The sequence below is a fragment of the Lepidochelys olivacea genome (genome assembly GCF_965140295.1).
Source record: "Lepidochelys olivacea isolate rLepOli2 genome assembly, chromosome: 1".
NCBI lineage: Eukaryota > Metazoa > Chordata > Testudines > Cheloniidae > Lepidochelys > Lepidochelys olivacea.
In genome coordinates, this window is record NC_140411.1 from 13,775,038 (window position 1) to 13,789,260 (window position 14,223).

Below are 14,223 nucleotides of genomic sequence, written 5' to 3' on the forward strand. Positions count from 1 at the left end.
CCCAGAACAGCTGCCCAGGGCCAAGTCAGCAGACACCGTCCCCGTGACAGCACAGACCCTACACGCTCCGCAGCTGTTCTGTGGTGCTACAAGGGGCTGTCTGCACTGGGCACCACGCTCCAGCACGGCTTGGTCTGGTCTGATGTAGATAGAGAGACACTAGAAATCCCTCTCCAGCCCTTCTGCATCACAGAGCAACCAAACGGGGTGCAAAGTCTCCTTGCCTCCCTGTGGCTGTGCCGGACAAGGGTCACAGGGCCAGTATACCTGCCCCTGCATGCCTGGCCATATGAGAGACTCTGGAGCCCCATGGAGGACCATCCCTCCCCTCCCTTTGGGCTCCATGGCGGTGGGATAATTAGGATGTTGTGTCTGTCGACGCAGGCCTGGCTCCTGCGCTCTGTTCTGTGGGCTAGAGTGGGCAAGTGGCTCAAGCGAGGAACAGAAAGGCAGCCCAGCTCTGCCTTTGGGGGAGCAATTTCACTGCCTCCCCCGCTGGCACTGCAAGCTCTGCCCCATGCTGGGCTGGGGGACTGGGGCTATTTCCCAGCCAGAGGCTGATGCAATAATCAGCTTTGGACTGAGCTATTTGTGTTACTTGTCTGAAATCGATCACAACAGAAAACCCCAACCAGGCCAAGCCAATTCCCCTCTGCTTGGAGAGAGGGATCCTTAATTGCAGCACAGGAAGTGTGTGTGTGTTTTCTGCAAAGCTCCTAAGTCACTTGGGCCATAGTCCCATTGGAAGCCAAGGGAACCAGTGCTCCTTAATCACTTAGACCCACCAGAAAATCCCACCCTCTATTTCAGAACACTTCCATCAAAGCGCAGCCTAAGTCAGTCTGGCAGAGCCAGGCACAGAACCCAGGAGTCCTCCTTCCCTTCCCCCTGCTCCGACCACTGGAGGGCATTCCTCTAGTTGACCCACAAAAGCAGTGATGTATTACTCTGGGGTTATTGCTGCCTCTCACTCATGCCAGGCAATGGGAAGTCAAACCAACAAGGAGGTGGAGACTCAGGATCGTGTGTAGGTGTTGATGGCAGCATCGTCTCCCACTCACAGAATTGCCACCCTTTCGGAGATGCGCTGCCAGGGCCTCACCCCATCCAGCGTCAAGGCGCAGGGTTTGGAGAGTCCAGCTGAACCCTTCTAGCCAACAGGGCTGGAGATGACCCGAGATGCAAGCTGGGCTTCAGTTTGCTGCCCTGGGAAATCTCAGGCTGGAGCCGACAGGCCATAGGACAGGTGCGTAGGAGGGATCAGTCGGTCCTGCAGGATTCCAGGGCAAGCGACCATTTCACACAGCTGCTGCTGCTCTGGAGGTGCCTTGTGGGGTCAGCCACGTTCTTCTGCGAGGAAGGACTAATGAGCCCGCAGGAACCAGAGAGGCCCACGACACGACGCAGACAAACCCTGTCCTAGCCTCTGGTAGAGCTGTTCCCTCTTTGAAACCTGCTGCCTACCCTTCACTGTGACACTGCTGCAGCCTATGGGGTGCCCGGCGAAGCAGAGAGAGCCCTGCTGAGCCGAGCTCTCCCAGACCAGCTGGCTCGGAGCTGAACCCGAACAGTCCCTCGAGTGCCCCTAACCCTCTGCACCCCGTGGCAGCAAATCCAAAGGGCTCTGTTACCTTCGAAGAACAAGGTTACGCTTGCCGAGGCTTATGACCTAGGGGCTGTCCTGAAACAAACTGCCGACGTGCCAGGTGTTCACACCTGTGTATCTGCCCTTTCAGCACTGCCCACTGCTTTGGCAGGTCCTTTGCTGGTGCAGTTACGTGTAATTCAGCGACTGGCCAGCAGGGGGAACCGGAGGCCCAGGCACCTATACCGGGCAGAACAAACCATGCCCGTTCCAACTCGCTCGGTCTCCATTAAGGGACAAGTGCCAGCAAACACCCCTGACGTGGCAGCCCGTCTGCCCCCAGGAGGCTGTTTCTGCATGTTCACGCTCCCTAGCTCCCCGGCCATCGCAAGGCAGGCTCCAGGCAGCGGGGCTCGGCGGTCTGCGGCTGCGAGAATGCCAGCAGCCTGCTATGGCACGGCGTCCCTGCTCCCCGCCCCCCGAGCAGCAGTGTCAGGGCCCGGATGGAGAAGTGGGGCAATGGGGATGGTTTCTCTCTGGGAAGGAGGTGGGGTCTGGGGAGCAGCTGCAGAGGAGTTCACCCGCCCGCTCTGAAGCGTCACCCCGCACTCTGCAGCCCCGTATTACTTTACGCCTCCTGACTCGCCTGCAGTGACCGCGACAGCTGCCCAGCCCCATGCTGCAGAGCCCAGAGGAGCGTCCCAATGCCGAGGGCGCTTACTGAACTCTGAATACTTCGCGGTAGCTCTGCGGGCTCACAGCCCTCCCTGGGACACAGCCCTGCTCTGTTGCTCACCTGGACCGATCCCAGGCACAAATTCCCTGTGCTGTAGTGCCGGGGATAGGATCTGTGCACATACACGGTCACCCAGCCCCGGCTCCCCCTAGCCGCTGCCCACCATCTTGGGGAGAGAGATGTGCCGCGAGAGCTTCCACAAGACCACAGCCCCACTGTCAACGACCATCAAGGGCAGGAAACACAATGTCCTGAAAACAAGCCCGGTCACCCAGCCGCGGGCATAAGAGACTCCCAGGTAAACAGCCCTGTGCGGCTCGGGCCTCAGAGCCGAAGATGATCCCAGCTCTGCACTGCCATAACACCACCGCAGATCCCATCGCTGTGGGTCAGGGCACCCCCCTGCCTTGGCCAGCGGCGGCTTTTCTAATGTAGGAAGCACCACAATTAAAATGTGCCATGAGGCTCCCATACAGACTGGGTGTGACGCTGCGGCTGCACATGGTCGATGCTGGAGAGCAGCCCATTTGCCAGCACTCCCTGCTGGGTCTGTCTGTACAGCCAAAAGCCCGGAAATCGGGGATAAAGTCCTAATAGGACTAAACTACCGGGGGTCTGTTGCTTTTCAGATCCAGAATTCAGTGTCCTCAAAATATTCCAGCATGTGGCAGCTGAGAGGCCGAGGACATGCTGCAGGCTGGGAAAAGGGGAGGTCACTGATTTGAGGTACACTCAGAATCTACCCACACTCGCTGGCTGTTTCTAGGAGGGTGGTGCCGCAGGGGGTAGTTAGGGGTCAGCACCACAGGTGCCGACTTTCTTCTGCCCAGGTGGATGCTCTGCCCTGAGGTCCTACCCCCATTCCACTCCTTCCCCCAAGGTCCCCCCCTTCCCCCGCCTCTGCCTGCCCCACTTCTGCCTCTCCCCCCACCCCTGCTCTGCCCCCTCTCCCCCAAGTGGGCTCTGTCTCCTCCCCGCAGCACCTCCTGCCTGCTGCCAAACAGCTGATTGGCGGGTGGCTGGTGGGCACCCACAGTGTTGGTCCCTATGGTCAGCTTTAGGCCCCAGAGTTAGCGCCCCGTTAAGGCAGTTCCTGGTGCTGGGGTTTCTGACGCGGCCGGCTCACTAAAACCACGCTGCCCTGCTTCACGTTGGGCACGACCCCTTGGCAGCCAGAGCTAGAAGCTTGTGGCCTGGTGCTCAGAGGTGCGGAGCACCCACAGCTCCTATTGACTTGGGTAAGAGCTGGGGAGGGGGACGGGGGGGGCTTGGCACCGTCCAGGGCAGCGGTTGCTTGTACGTAGACGGTAGGCGTGAAGTCTGCAGAAAGCGGTGGCTCTCCTAGAGAAGGGGTAGCATACGGCAGCCGCATCCAAAGCCCAGCCAGCTGGCTCGGGGGCACTGCTGCCTGACAGCTGCTTTACGTGCAGCGAGCCTGGTGACTCTTTCCAGGGCCCAGAGGACAGGTGTCCACGGCCCCCAATGCTCTCCTCCACCTGGCAGCGTCAGCAGAGAGGCCCCAGGCCAGAGGAGCCGTCTCGTTCCTCCTGACTCAGCAGCGTTCTGACCGGGAGAAGGAGGTTCGGGTCCTCGGGCCTCTGGCTACTGCCCAGCTGGCTTATGTTGGGGATTTAAACTGGACGGCGCAGCGTGTGCGTATGATCCCAGGAGAAGCCGACAGACGCCCAGCTCTGGAATTCAGCAGCTTGTCCAGGCCACGCTGAGAGACAGATTTCCTTACGGCCGATCCCCAGCCAGCTGGCGGACAATGCAGAGCTCCCTGAGACGGGGAAGGGAGGCTAGCTGTGCCTCAGAGCCACCCAGGGGATCACAGAGAGCCCAGCTATCGCCTCCAGGCAGGGGCACAGTTCATACACGCTGGGGACAGGAAGCTCCTAGAGCAGGGGCGGGCAAACTTTTTGGCCTGCGGGCCACATCGGGTTTCGGAAATTGTATGGTGGGCGGGTCAGGGGAGGCTGTGCCAGGCTGCGCCCCCGCCCCCGATCCACCCTCCCCGCACCCCCCGACAGCCCCGTCCCTGGGACTCCTGCCCCATCCAACCCCCTCTGTTCCCTGACGGCCCCCCCCAGGACCCCTGCCCCATCCACCCCCACCCCCCACTCCCTGTCCCCTGAAACTGCCCCCCCACTGCCCCATCCACCCCCCCCGCCCCCTGACCACCCTGGAACTGCCCTCCCCACTGCCCCATCCAACCCCCCTCCTTCCTGACCGGCCCCCCAGGACCCCCACCCCCCAACCACCACCCGCCCCCCCCGGCTCCCCGCCCCCTCCCCGCGCAGCACAGAACACTAGGGGTGCTATGCCGTGCCGGGGAGTGCAGTAATCGCTCTCCGTAACGGCGCTGAGGCTGCGGGGGAGGGAGAACAGCGGGGGAGGGGCCGGGGGCTAGCCGGCCGGGCAGGAGGGGCCCGCGGGCCGTAGTTTGCCCACCTCGGTCCTAGAGCATCGTTCCCTCCCTGCCACTGAAACCCAGGTCCAGGGTTTAGCTCATCTCCAGCCTTGCTTTCCAAGCCAAAGCTTTGGGGAGCCTGTTGGGAGGTGGCTGATTCTAGCGGGAAGAGGAGAGGGGAGTAAAAGCTGGACCAGAGTCCTCAGCCTGCGGGGGCTGGAACCCCTGTTGTTCAGGAGCCCCTCCCCGGCCCACCCCATGCACGCTCACCTCTTGTTGGCTGTCGGCCGTTTTCAGCCATTTCGACCTGGCTCCGGTGCCCACCAGGGGTTTCTGCTCGGCGGGGAGGCCGCTGCGGGGGGAGTCAGCCGGCTCAGCCCCACTGCACTCCGAGATGGTTTTCACTTCTGGAGGGTTGGGCTTCTGCTCGGGGATGCGAGCCACTCGGAACCTGCAGACACAGCAGCGCATGGGTCAGAGACACTATGGTGGGGCATGGGGACGACCAGCCGCCCTGGGGGCACGAGCAGCCCAGCCAGCATTACCCCCATGTGCGGAACAGCCGGCAGGGCTTGACTTTGCACAGAGCCAGCTGCCTGAGTGTCGTGCATCTCCCCGCCTGGCCTTACAAAGGCCGGTATTTGCCCCATTACACAGATGGGGAAACTGAGGCACACAGAGACTAAGCAGCCTGCCCAAAGTCACACAGCGATGGGTAAGGCGACGATTGTGTCACGGCTATTTTTAGTAAAAGTCACAGACAGGTCGCAGGCAAAGAAAAATTCATGGAAGCTGTGACCTGTCCCTGACTTACTAAAAATATCCACGACAAAAAGGGGGGAGGGGGGACTGGGAGCTCCTGGGTCCCCCTCCGCTGGCAGCTCCGAGCGTGGGCGTCCCCCCAGCTGCCCGCAGAGCTTCCATCCTCTGGGGCGGCAGGGGTATGCTGCCACTTCCTGCCTCCCCAGGCGGCAGGGATATGCTGCCACTTCCTGCCTCCCCAGGCGGCAGGAGACCCTGCAGCTCCCAGCCGGCGCTGGCTGAAGTCACGGAGGTCTTTGGAAGTTATGGATTCCGTGACCTTGGGGACTACATCGCAGCCTTGGCGATGAGTGGCAGAGCTGGAGGCCTGGCTCCTAATCCCCGTCTCTAGTCGGATGATCACACTGCATCGTCTGGGTTCAATACAAAGTGTTTGTGCATCTCGACTAGCCCTCCATACCCAGCCCACATTAAACCCCAGCCGGGGTAGATCCCGGAGATGGCTAAACAAGTCCACCTTGGCACCCTGCAGATAGTCTCCCTGGGCACCAAGAGGAGGCAGTGTGCCATGCCCAGTCTATGGCTCTGCTTGGGGAGGCCTGTTCTGTATGTAATATGGGGCATCTGGATGGCTTGTTGGCAGCGGGGACTGAACCCAGGATTTAAAGCCATGAGCCTCCACGGCCTGGGCTAGAAGACCCAGCTCTTAGCAGGCTCAAACTCTGATGTGGTCCAGCCACTAGAGCGGGGAGGAGAGCCCACCGGGTAAGGCCCTGCCCAGCCGTACATGGGACCCAGCTATGCGAGAAGCCCTCTCGGAGCAGAGCCATTCCAGGCCTGGTGGCATCGAGGGCTCGGGCAGGGGCTGCTGCCTCTGGGACTGGCTCTCTACAGCAGGCTGGGGATCATTAGGGGAAGGCTCCGTTTAACAGGGCCTGCCAGACAGCGGGGTTGAGATGAACAACAGGGTGCTGAGAGCTGCAGCAAGTGACCCATGCCTTGCAGTGTCCCCCTGCGCGCTCCTAGAGGTGGGCCCGAGCTGTGATGGGGGGCTGCAGGCCCAGGCCTCGGGGCAGGCCCAGCTCCACTCCTGACGGCTCTGCTTGTGACAGGCAACGACCCCCCGGCCCCCGGGACCTGCCCAGGGTCCCGCTCACCTGCCCACTGAGAGGATGGTGATCTCTCCCGGCCGGCTGGCCTTGCCGCCCGGCTTGGGGGTGACGCTGGCAGGAGCGGGGATGATGGCGGCCGCGGCTTCCGGAGAGAGCAGCACCTCCGGCCACTTCTTCTGGCAGCAGCGGGTGCAGCTGGGGCCAGAGCGAGTGGCCAGGCCCTGCACCGTGTGCAGGTGATGCTGGTGCCGGCAGATGTGGGGGATGTGCGGTAGGAAGTGCAGCCTGCTGGGGAGAGACACAGTCAGGAGGGAAGGAGGGGGTGTGAGTGAAGCCCTGGTTAAAGTCTCCCTGCGAGGACGGGGCGGTGGGGGGAGGCCAGGCCCTGGCCCAGGGGAGATACAGGTCATGCACATCACAGCCCTGATCACCTAGCACGCCCCCTCCGGCATCCCCACCACCAGAGCGGCCTGGGACGCTGACTACTCTGTACCTGCTGGCGAACACCAACACCCAGCCGCTCACCTGCACCTCCCCCCGGTGCCGTAGGGTTTAACCTGAGCGCAGCTAAGCTGGATCAGTGGGCGGAGTGACCGGCTGTATCCTTCCCCCGGCAGCCAGCTCCTGGATGTTGCCTAGAGCTGCCCACCCTGGGCAGCGACCAAGGGGTCAGCCTGGCTCACTCCCACGTACAGTAAGTGCGGTGGGTCCTTTGGTCACATGGTGGCAGTGTTGGTTTCCCAAGGGGTTACGGCACGTTTGCATCAAGCCCCGCTACAGCCCCGCTGAGTCCGGCAGGGGTTTGTCTTGGGACCCAGGGAGTTGGGTTTGGTCTGGGCTGCAAGACGGAGCCGTATCGGGACGTGGGCGCGTATGATTCCTTGTTGTCCTGGGGCTTCCTACAGGGAGACCCTTTGGGAAAAGGAGCGGTGCCAGGCCTGCCCCTCTGATGCCAGCAGCAGCCCTGGATTTTCCACACCCTGAACAGACTCCCAGCCTTCCCTGCTCAGGCAGGCCCATCTCCACTGAACAGCCGCAAACGAAGCCAGCATCAGCAAGGGGCTGCCGGCCCAAGGCCCTTACCTGTTAGCAGGCTTGTGGGTGGTCTGCACCAGCTGCTTGCTGTGGTACTCCTTCAGCAGCTCCTCCAGGGCCGCAGCGTTCTCTGTGAGAAGAAATTCAACATGGTCAATGAAGACAGATGCAAAGGGAGACACAAGACCAGCTGTTCAGCCATGGGTCAGCTCAGGGACAGAGTTAGACCGTCACAGGCCTGGCCCTACTTGTTCAAAGGTTGGGCTATGCAGGTTCACATCTGTGGCCCAGTTAGGGTCCGGGTGTTGAAAGACCTGTGCCCTTTGGCGTGCTGGCTAAGGAAACAGGGTACAGCACTCAGGTGCTGGAGTTGTACAGAGGAGCCTCTCTGGAAATCAAAATCACTCGCCAGCACCGATGCAGCGCTCAGCAATGAAAGCCACATGTTCGGTCTCTCCCCTGAGTGTAACATGCAGCCACACGGGTCAGAGATCCCTGCCTCCCTTGGTACTGTACTGACCTTTCTTCTCCGTGATCAGCTGCACAAGGATCCCGATGGTATCTTGGTTGGCATCGTCTATTCTGTACGCTGAGTTATTACCTGGAGGGGGAAACCTGGGTATTAAAACCTGCTGCCATTCTCCAGGCACAGTAACGCAGCGGTTCAGCACCTCACCCACGTCAGCTGATTAAGCCTCATGGTGATACACAGACAGGCAAGGGGTGTGCCCATTTTACAGATGGGGAAATGGAAATGAAAGGACTCCCTCAAACTCAGTCAGTGGCCTGGCCAGACAGAACCCAGGCACCCTGGCTCTCAGTCCAATGCCCTAAGCACCCTCCCCTTGCAGAGCTATGAAAAAAAAAAAAGTTACATTTTCCCTGATGTGACATTTAGAGCCCTTCCCTGCAAGTCAGAGTATTTTTAAATGCTTCTCTACCATACAAGTCAGCTGGTGTCCGGCTGGGAGTCTGCCAGTCCTTTTATTATATAGGAGTTCTATCACAATATGGTCTAGACAATACTTAGTCCTGCCATGAGTGCAGGGAACTGGACTAGATGACCTCTCGATGTCCCTAGAGGCCCCAGAGCCAGCTCTGTTATGCGAGGTGCTGTATACACGCTCAAATCTGCTAGCCTGAAGAGCTCACAGTCTAAGCAGACAAGACAAAGGGGGCGTTATGCCAGTTTTACAGATGGGAAACAGAGGCACAGAGGAAATAAGGGACTTGCCCAAGATCAAGGAGACAAAGCTGGGAACTGAACTCGGATCGTCTGCATCCCAGAGCCTTAGCCACGAGCACAGACTCTCTTTAGCCCAGGACAGCCAGCCAAGCTGTCCCATTTCATTGCTCTCCAGCTCGTGCTGCCTTAGAGCAGGTGGCCTTTCCCGTACATTTAACAGGTCATGGGGGCGAATGGCCTGACCCAAAATCCCAGATCCACGCGTGATTCTGAGCCCCAACCAGGCGGCATGAGCTTGGTTCAGATCCTTAGGGCCATTCATTCTGCCAGCATTGCCAAGCTCTTCACTCGCAGGCCCTGTCTCTTTCTAGGGTAGACATTCCTCTGGGCACTCCACCCCTTCCGGCCTTTCCCATGACCCTCAGATATTTTGAATACCAACACCACTACACCCGCTGGCCAGGAGATGATACTGCTGTCCCAGCCCAGCCCATGCAATCTGGGTTGTGCGGAGACAGCTGCGCCTTCATTCCCCCTTAGCACAGGGGGCTGAGGTTGCAGGCGATTGCTGACTAATGCAGCTGCAGCCCAGATGGCAAGGGGAGCTGCAGTCACAGCTCATAAAGCATCGCCTTGGGCCAGCGTCTGATCTCACACCAGAGAGGTGGCAAGTGACAATTAGCAAAAAATCCAGCTAGGCCTCCCAAAGCCAGTGGTGAGGTCTTAGGAGGGTGATGCCCTGGACTCTGAGCTAGTGCGATATGTCCTTGCAGGAGGCAAAGCAAATAGCACTATCTGTCCAATACCCTGCTGTGCCAAGGATTGGCAACTGCTGGGTCCAGCAACAACCGATCTGTGGTTAGTTACCAGGCTCGCTGCAGGCATCCCTGGGAGCAATTCTCTGGCCTGGGCTGTGCCAGAGGCCAGACTAGATGATCACGATGGTCCCCTCTGGCCATAGAGTCGAGGACTCAAACTTGCAGAACACTTTACGGAGAGCAGATGGGAAACAGACACAGAGAGAGGAAAGATTGAGTCCCAGTCAGTGCAGCAGACCACACTGCCACCCCCTAGGGCATGCCCAGGAGCCAGCTGGCTCCTGCTCCCATTCAGCAATATGGGAAGAGCAGGATGGTCACAACCCCCCGGGTGACCCCAGGTTGGGAATCCCCTGCCAGGAACCATTCCATACAGATCCTTCCCTGACTCCTCTTCCCTGGGCGCATCAGAGGTAATGTTAGGCCGTCATCAGAGACGAGATCATAAAATCATAGAAGATTAGGGTTGGAAGAGACCCCAGGAGGTCATCTGGTCCAACCCCCTGCTCAAAGCAGGACCAACACCAACTAAATCATCCCAGCCAGGGCTCTGTCAAGCCAGGCCTTAAAAACCTCTAAGGATGGAGATTCCACCACCTCCCTAGGTAACCCATTCCAGTGCTTCACCACCCCACTAGTGAAATAGCGTTTCCTAATATCCAACCTAAACCTCCCCCACAGCAACTTGAGACCATTACTCGTTGTTCTGTCATCTGCCACCACTGAGAACAGCCGAGCTCCATCCTCTTTGGAACCCCCCTTCAGGTAGTTGAAGGCTGCTATCAAATCCCCCCTCACTCTTCTCTTCTGCAGACTAAACAAGCCCAGTTCCCTCAGCCTCTCCTCGTAAGTCATGTGCCCCAGCCCCCTGAACGGGTACCCAATTCCACCTCCATCAGGTACCTGTGCCAGCTGTTCTCTCTTATCATGAGCCCAGCAGCCCTGCTGCTCTCCTCTAACCAAATCTCATGGCAGTGCCCGTCCTGAGGGGCTCAGCGAGTCTGACACCAGGGAGGAGCCCGGCCAAGCCCCTTGCAAAGCAGGTGGGCAGTGTCTGTGGCTGACGGTGCAGCCTGGTGGATGGGATGCTGGACAGGTGGCTGGCCACTGATGCACTGAGTCTCCTTAGGCTCGGGTGCCTCAGTTTCCCTAGCTGTACCATGGGTAGAATAGCACGTGAGATGACAAGCGCGTTATGTGCCCTGTATTATAATTAAGGATACGGTTTTGTCATGGATATCTGTAGTAAAAAAAGTCATGGACAGGTCGTGGGCAATAAACAAAAATTCATGGAAGCCTATGACCTGTCCCTGACTTTCACTAAAAATATCCATGACAGAGGCCAAGGCGGGTTCAGCACCCACTGCTGCTGGGGCTCCCGGGTCCCCCACCACTGTGGTGCATAGGAGCTCTGGGGTCCCCCTACCCAGGGGGCTGGGCTGCGGCGGGGTCCCCTAGCCCCAGGGGCAGTGCTGGGCAGCTGCAGGGGGTCCCCCCTGACACAGTGGGGCAGCTGATGGGTTCCCCTACCAAGGCAGGGGCTGGGAACTGCGGGGACAGGGCTGGCTGGGAGCTCCAGCCCCAGGGCAGAAAATGTCAGAGATCAATGGAAGTCACGGATTCCGTGACCTAATCATTGCCTTAGTTAGAACGATTCTTTCGTTAAAAAGCAACTGGACAATCCTGAGAAGCCCCAGCCCTCTGAGATACTCCCTGGTCACTTCACTGTAGCTAACACTGATCCAGAAACTAGGTCAGCCCTAGCCCCCTTCTCATGCCCGACTTTTCTACACAGCAAACACTGGTGCTGCAGACATCAGGGACCGCGAGCCCCCGTAGCCATGGCGACGGCAGCTGGGGCTGGGCGCTTCAGGGTTATTTAACGTTCATTCAGCTCAGAAAACAAACAGGGGAGGTGCGCTGCAGGGCAATCACCGAGGGCCGCGGCGGGCAGGCCAACAGCACGCCAGGCTGCCCTGCAGGGCTCGCGCTCAGAGCCAGCAGGCGTGCTGGACAGGTGTTGGTTGTCGCCGTGGTTCTAGATGGGTTTTGTGTTGCTTGGGAGTTCGAGTGAGGAATCAGGGTTTAGAGATGAGTCTATTTCTGAGGGATCTGGAGAGGGTGGAAGCCCAGGTCAGGGGGCTGGGGGGTAACACAGATGAAGGCACAGAGACAAATAGGAGAAGGCAAATGAAGAGGGTGCTTGGTCTTGCCATCTGTCAGTGTGTGTTGTGTAGGGGAACGGGGGGGGGAAGAGGGATGCTGTTGTGTGGTTACTTTGTTCATAGCCTAAGGGAGATGTAGCAGCTGCATAGAAATCACGCGTGGTGCCAACTCTCACATTTTAAGCACAAGTCTCACAATATTTGCCGTTTTCTTCTTAAAACTCCAGCCCCCGGAGTCATGTGATTACAACCGAATCTCAGGTTTTCACGTACAGAGTCCGTAGGCCTCACTGCTGCAGAACAGAGCCTGAAAACGTGACCCCGTAAAGGCTCAAAACCCAGAAACTCAAACAGACCCCCAGGTATGTTTAAGTCTCGTGATAAAGCAGCCATTTTCCTGGTTTTTTGGAGCCTGACTCAGGAATTGTGAATGCACGGGGGCAGCAGGCTCCGTTTTAATCAACTCCAAGCTTCCCTCGCTCCAGTTATGAGCCCCACACATCTGCATCACACAGTTTTATCTGGAGGATTCCCCTGCACTTCTGCAGGGGAATTTAAGAGAAATGAACGCATGCCCCCATCATGGGCTCTATGTAACAAAGAGGGTGGGCTCGACGCATGGAACAGGTCCAGAGCCCGTTGCCTGAAAAAGCGAGGTCAAAGAACGTTCCCACAGCTCCTATCTGGCCCAGGGACTAATGACAGAAGGGCAAAGCGAAGACCCAGACTTCACCACAGCTCAGGACTATCCCATGCCAGGATTTTGATTCAGATCCCGAAGTGGTTCACAAGCTCCACATATACAGTACTGCAGAAATGCAGCCACCTCTGGGATGGAAGGTACCAGCCAACTTGCACACAGCAAAGCATGCCAAAGTGGGGTGGGGCAGGGGAGTAATTTGCCCTGTTGTGTCTTGCCCATGAATGCTGTTCTCAAAAGCACCATGGCATTTCTATTGACCACACAGAAAAGGGGATTCCAGTTTTAAGTTGTCCCTAGAGAATTTCCCACACAGCAACTCTCAGCCACCTGGGTGAGATAAAACACTGGCTCACACTTGCCAAGTTCTGACCCGTGGACTCTGGGGGTGCCAAACCAGAGGATTAGGGATCTAAGCCATCCCCAGGCGCTACTAACCAGACTCAAAATGGGCCTCTTGTTTTCAGAGAACAATTTATCTCAAGGCTCTTGATCTACCCTGGGCTTTGTTTCTATTGTCTCCAGTGATGAGCGAGGCACCGGGGACAGGCGTCATGGGGTGACGGAAATGTAACAGCTGGTCCAAGCATCAATGCTGAAGAGACGCATTCCTATTGGCTGAAGTGCCAGGTGCATCTAAGGCAACCGCAAGCCAGCCTAGTCAGCCAAGTGCTATTGGTTAGGAACAGGCTGGCTTCTGGCTGAACTCCTATAAATAGAGAGAGTCTTCTGGGATAGTCACAGACAGCCCTGTTGCTACCCAAACTGGCCCCCTCCCATGCCACCACAAACAGAGGTATTAGAGTCTTAGTTACCCCTAGAATTGTGGCCTGTATTGCAGATAACAGCTAGATCTCAATGTGCTGTACAAGAGCTAAGTGTTGTACAAAGGGGGACACAATATTTTTATCTCCATTTGACAGATGGGGAAACTGAGGCATGGGGAGGGAGGCAACTTGCCCAAGGTCACACAGCAGGCCAGTGGCAGAGCTGGGAACTGAACTCAGGTCTCCTGAGTCCCAGTCCAGTGCCTTATCTACAGAGAGGGCTATGCCATTCCTAGCACAGTTTGGCTAACACCTCAGAAACCACCTAAGCATCCAAAACAATTATAGAGGACGCTGAGGCTAAAATAGCCCGAGATTCCAGCCATCAGGCACTGGGGACAGAGCATTCCCAGCAAAGGGGCCTCACCTGAGGAACTCCTTGCCACAAGATACTGGAACCTGACTGGGGGTCAGGGAAGGGTAGCACACGCCAGTTGTATAAAGTTGTCTCCAGGACTGATGTGCCCGTGATTCAGAGGAGAGCCAACCACAACCCACCCTTCTTCCTCAGCCTGTGTTACTTGGGCAGCTGGGCATTGCTGTGCCTATGCTGGGCACTGCAACAAATCCAGGCGCTGCAAAGTCACACCCCTGGGGAGAGGGGATTCAAACTCTGCTCCTTCCGAGGTGCTCTGCACCAAACATGCAGGACGCAGCAGCGTGAGCTACAAGAAGTCTCCCCTGACTGGGGGCAGCAGTAGGTGCCAGACCATCTTTGCAGCTCACACACTGGAAGGCAACCCTAATGCCCAGGTATTACAGCCAAGAAAAGAGGTTTTCAGCCTGCAGAGGCTCTAGTGAAGTGGGGGGTTGTGAGTTTTGACCAGCACCCTAACAGCAGATGTCACCACCAGTGTCATGAGTCATAGCATTATCCGCCCCCTTCT

General features: G+C 58.1%; 1 protein-coding gene across 2 annotated transcripts in view; it reads right to left on the reverse strand.

The window, feature by feature from the left end:
* RELT (RELT TNF receptor) overlaps positions 1-14,223 on the reverse strand; it is an 81,541-nt gene that overhangs the window by 2,480 nt on the left and 64,838 nt on the right. Inside the window, exons 7-10 of one of the 2 annotated variants that reach the window (XM_084617974.1) lie at positions 8,161-8,241; positions 7,689-7,770; positions 6,651-6,890; positions 5,002-5,182 (exon numbers count right to left, since the gene is read on the reverse strand). In XM_084617974.1, coding sequence (XP_084474100.1) covers positions 5,002-5,182; positions 6,651-6,890; positions 7,689-7,770; positions 8,161-8,241 — 584 coding nt within the window. Of the gene's footprint in view, positions 1-5,001; positions 5,183-6,650; positions 6,894-7,688; positions 7,771-8,160; positions 8,242-14,223 lie in introns of both variants that reach the window. The other variant, XM_084617973.1, reaches the window with a different exon arrangement.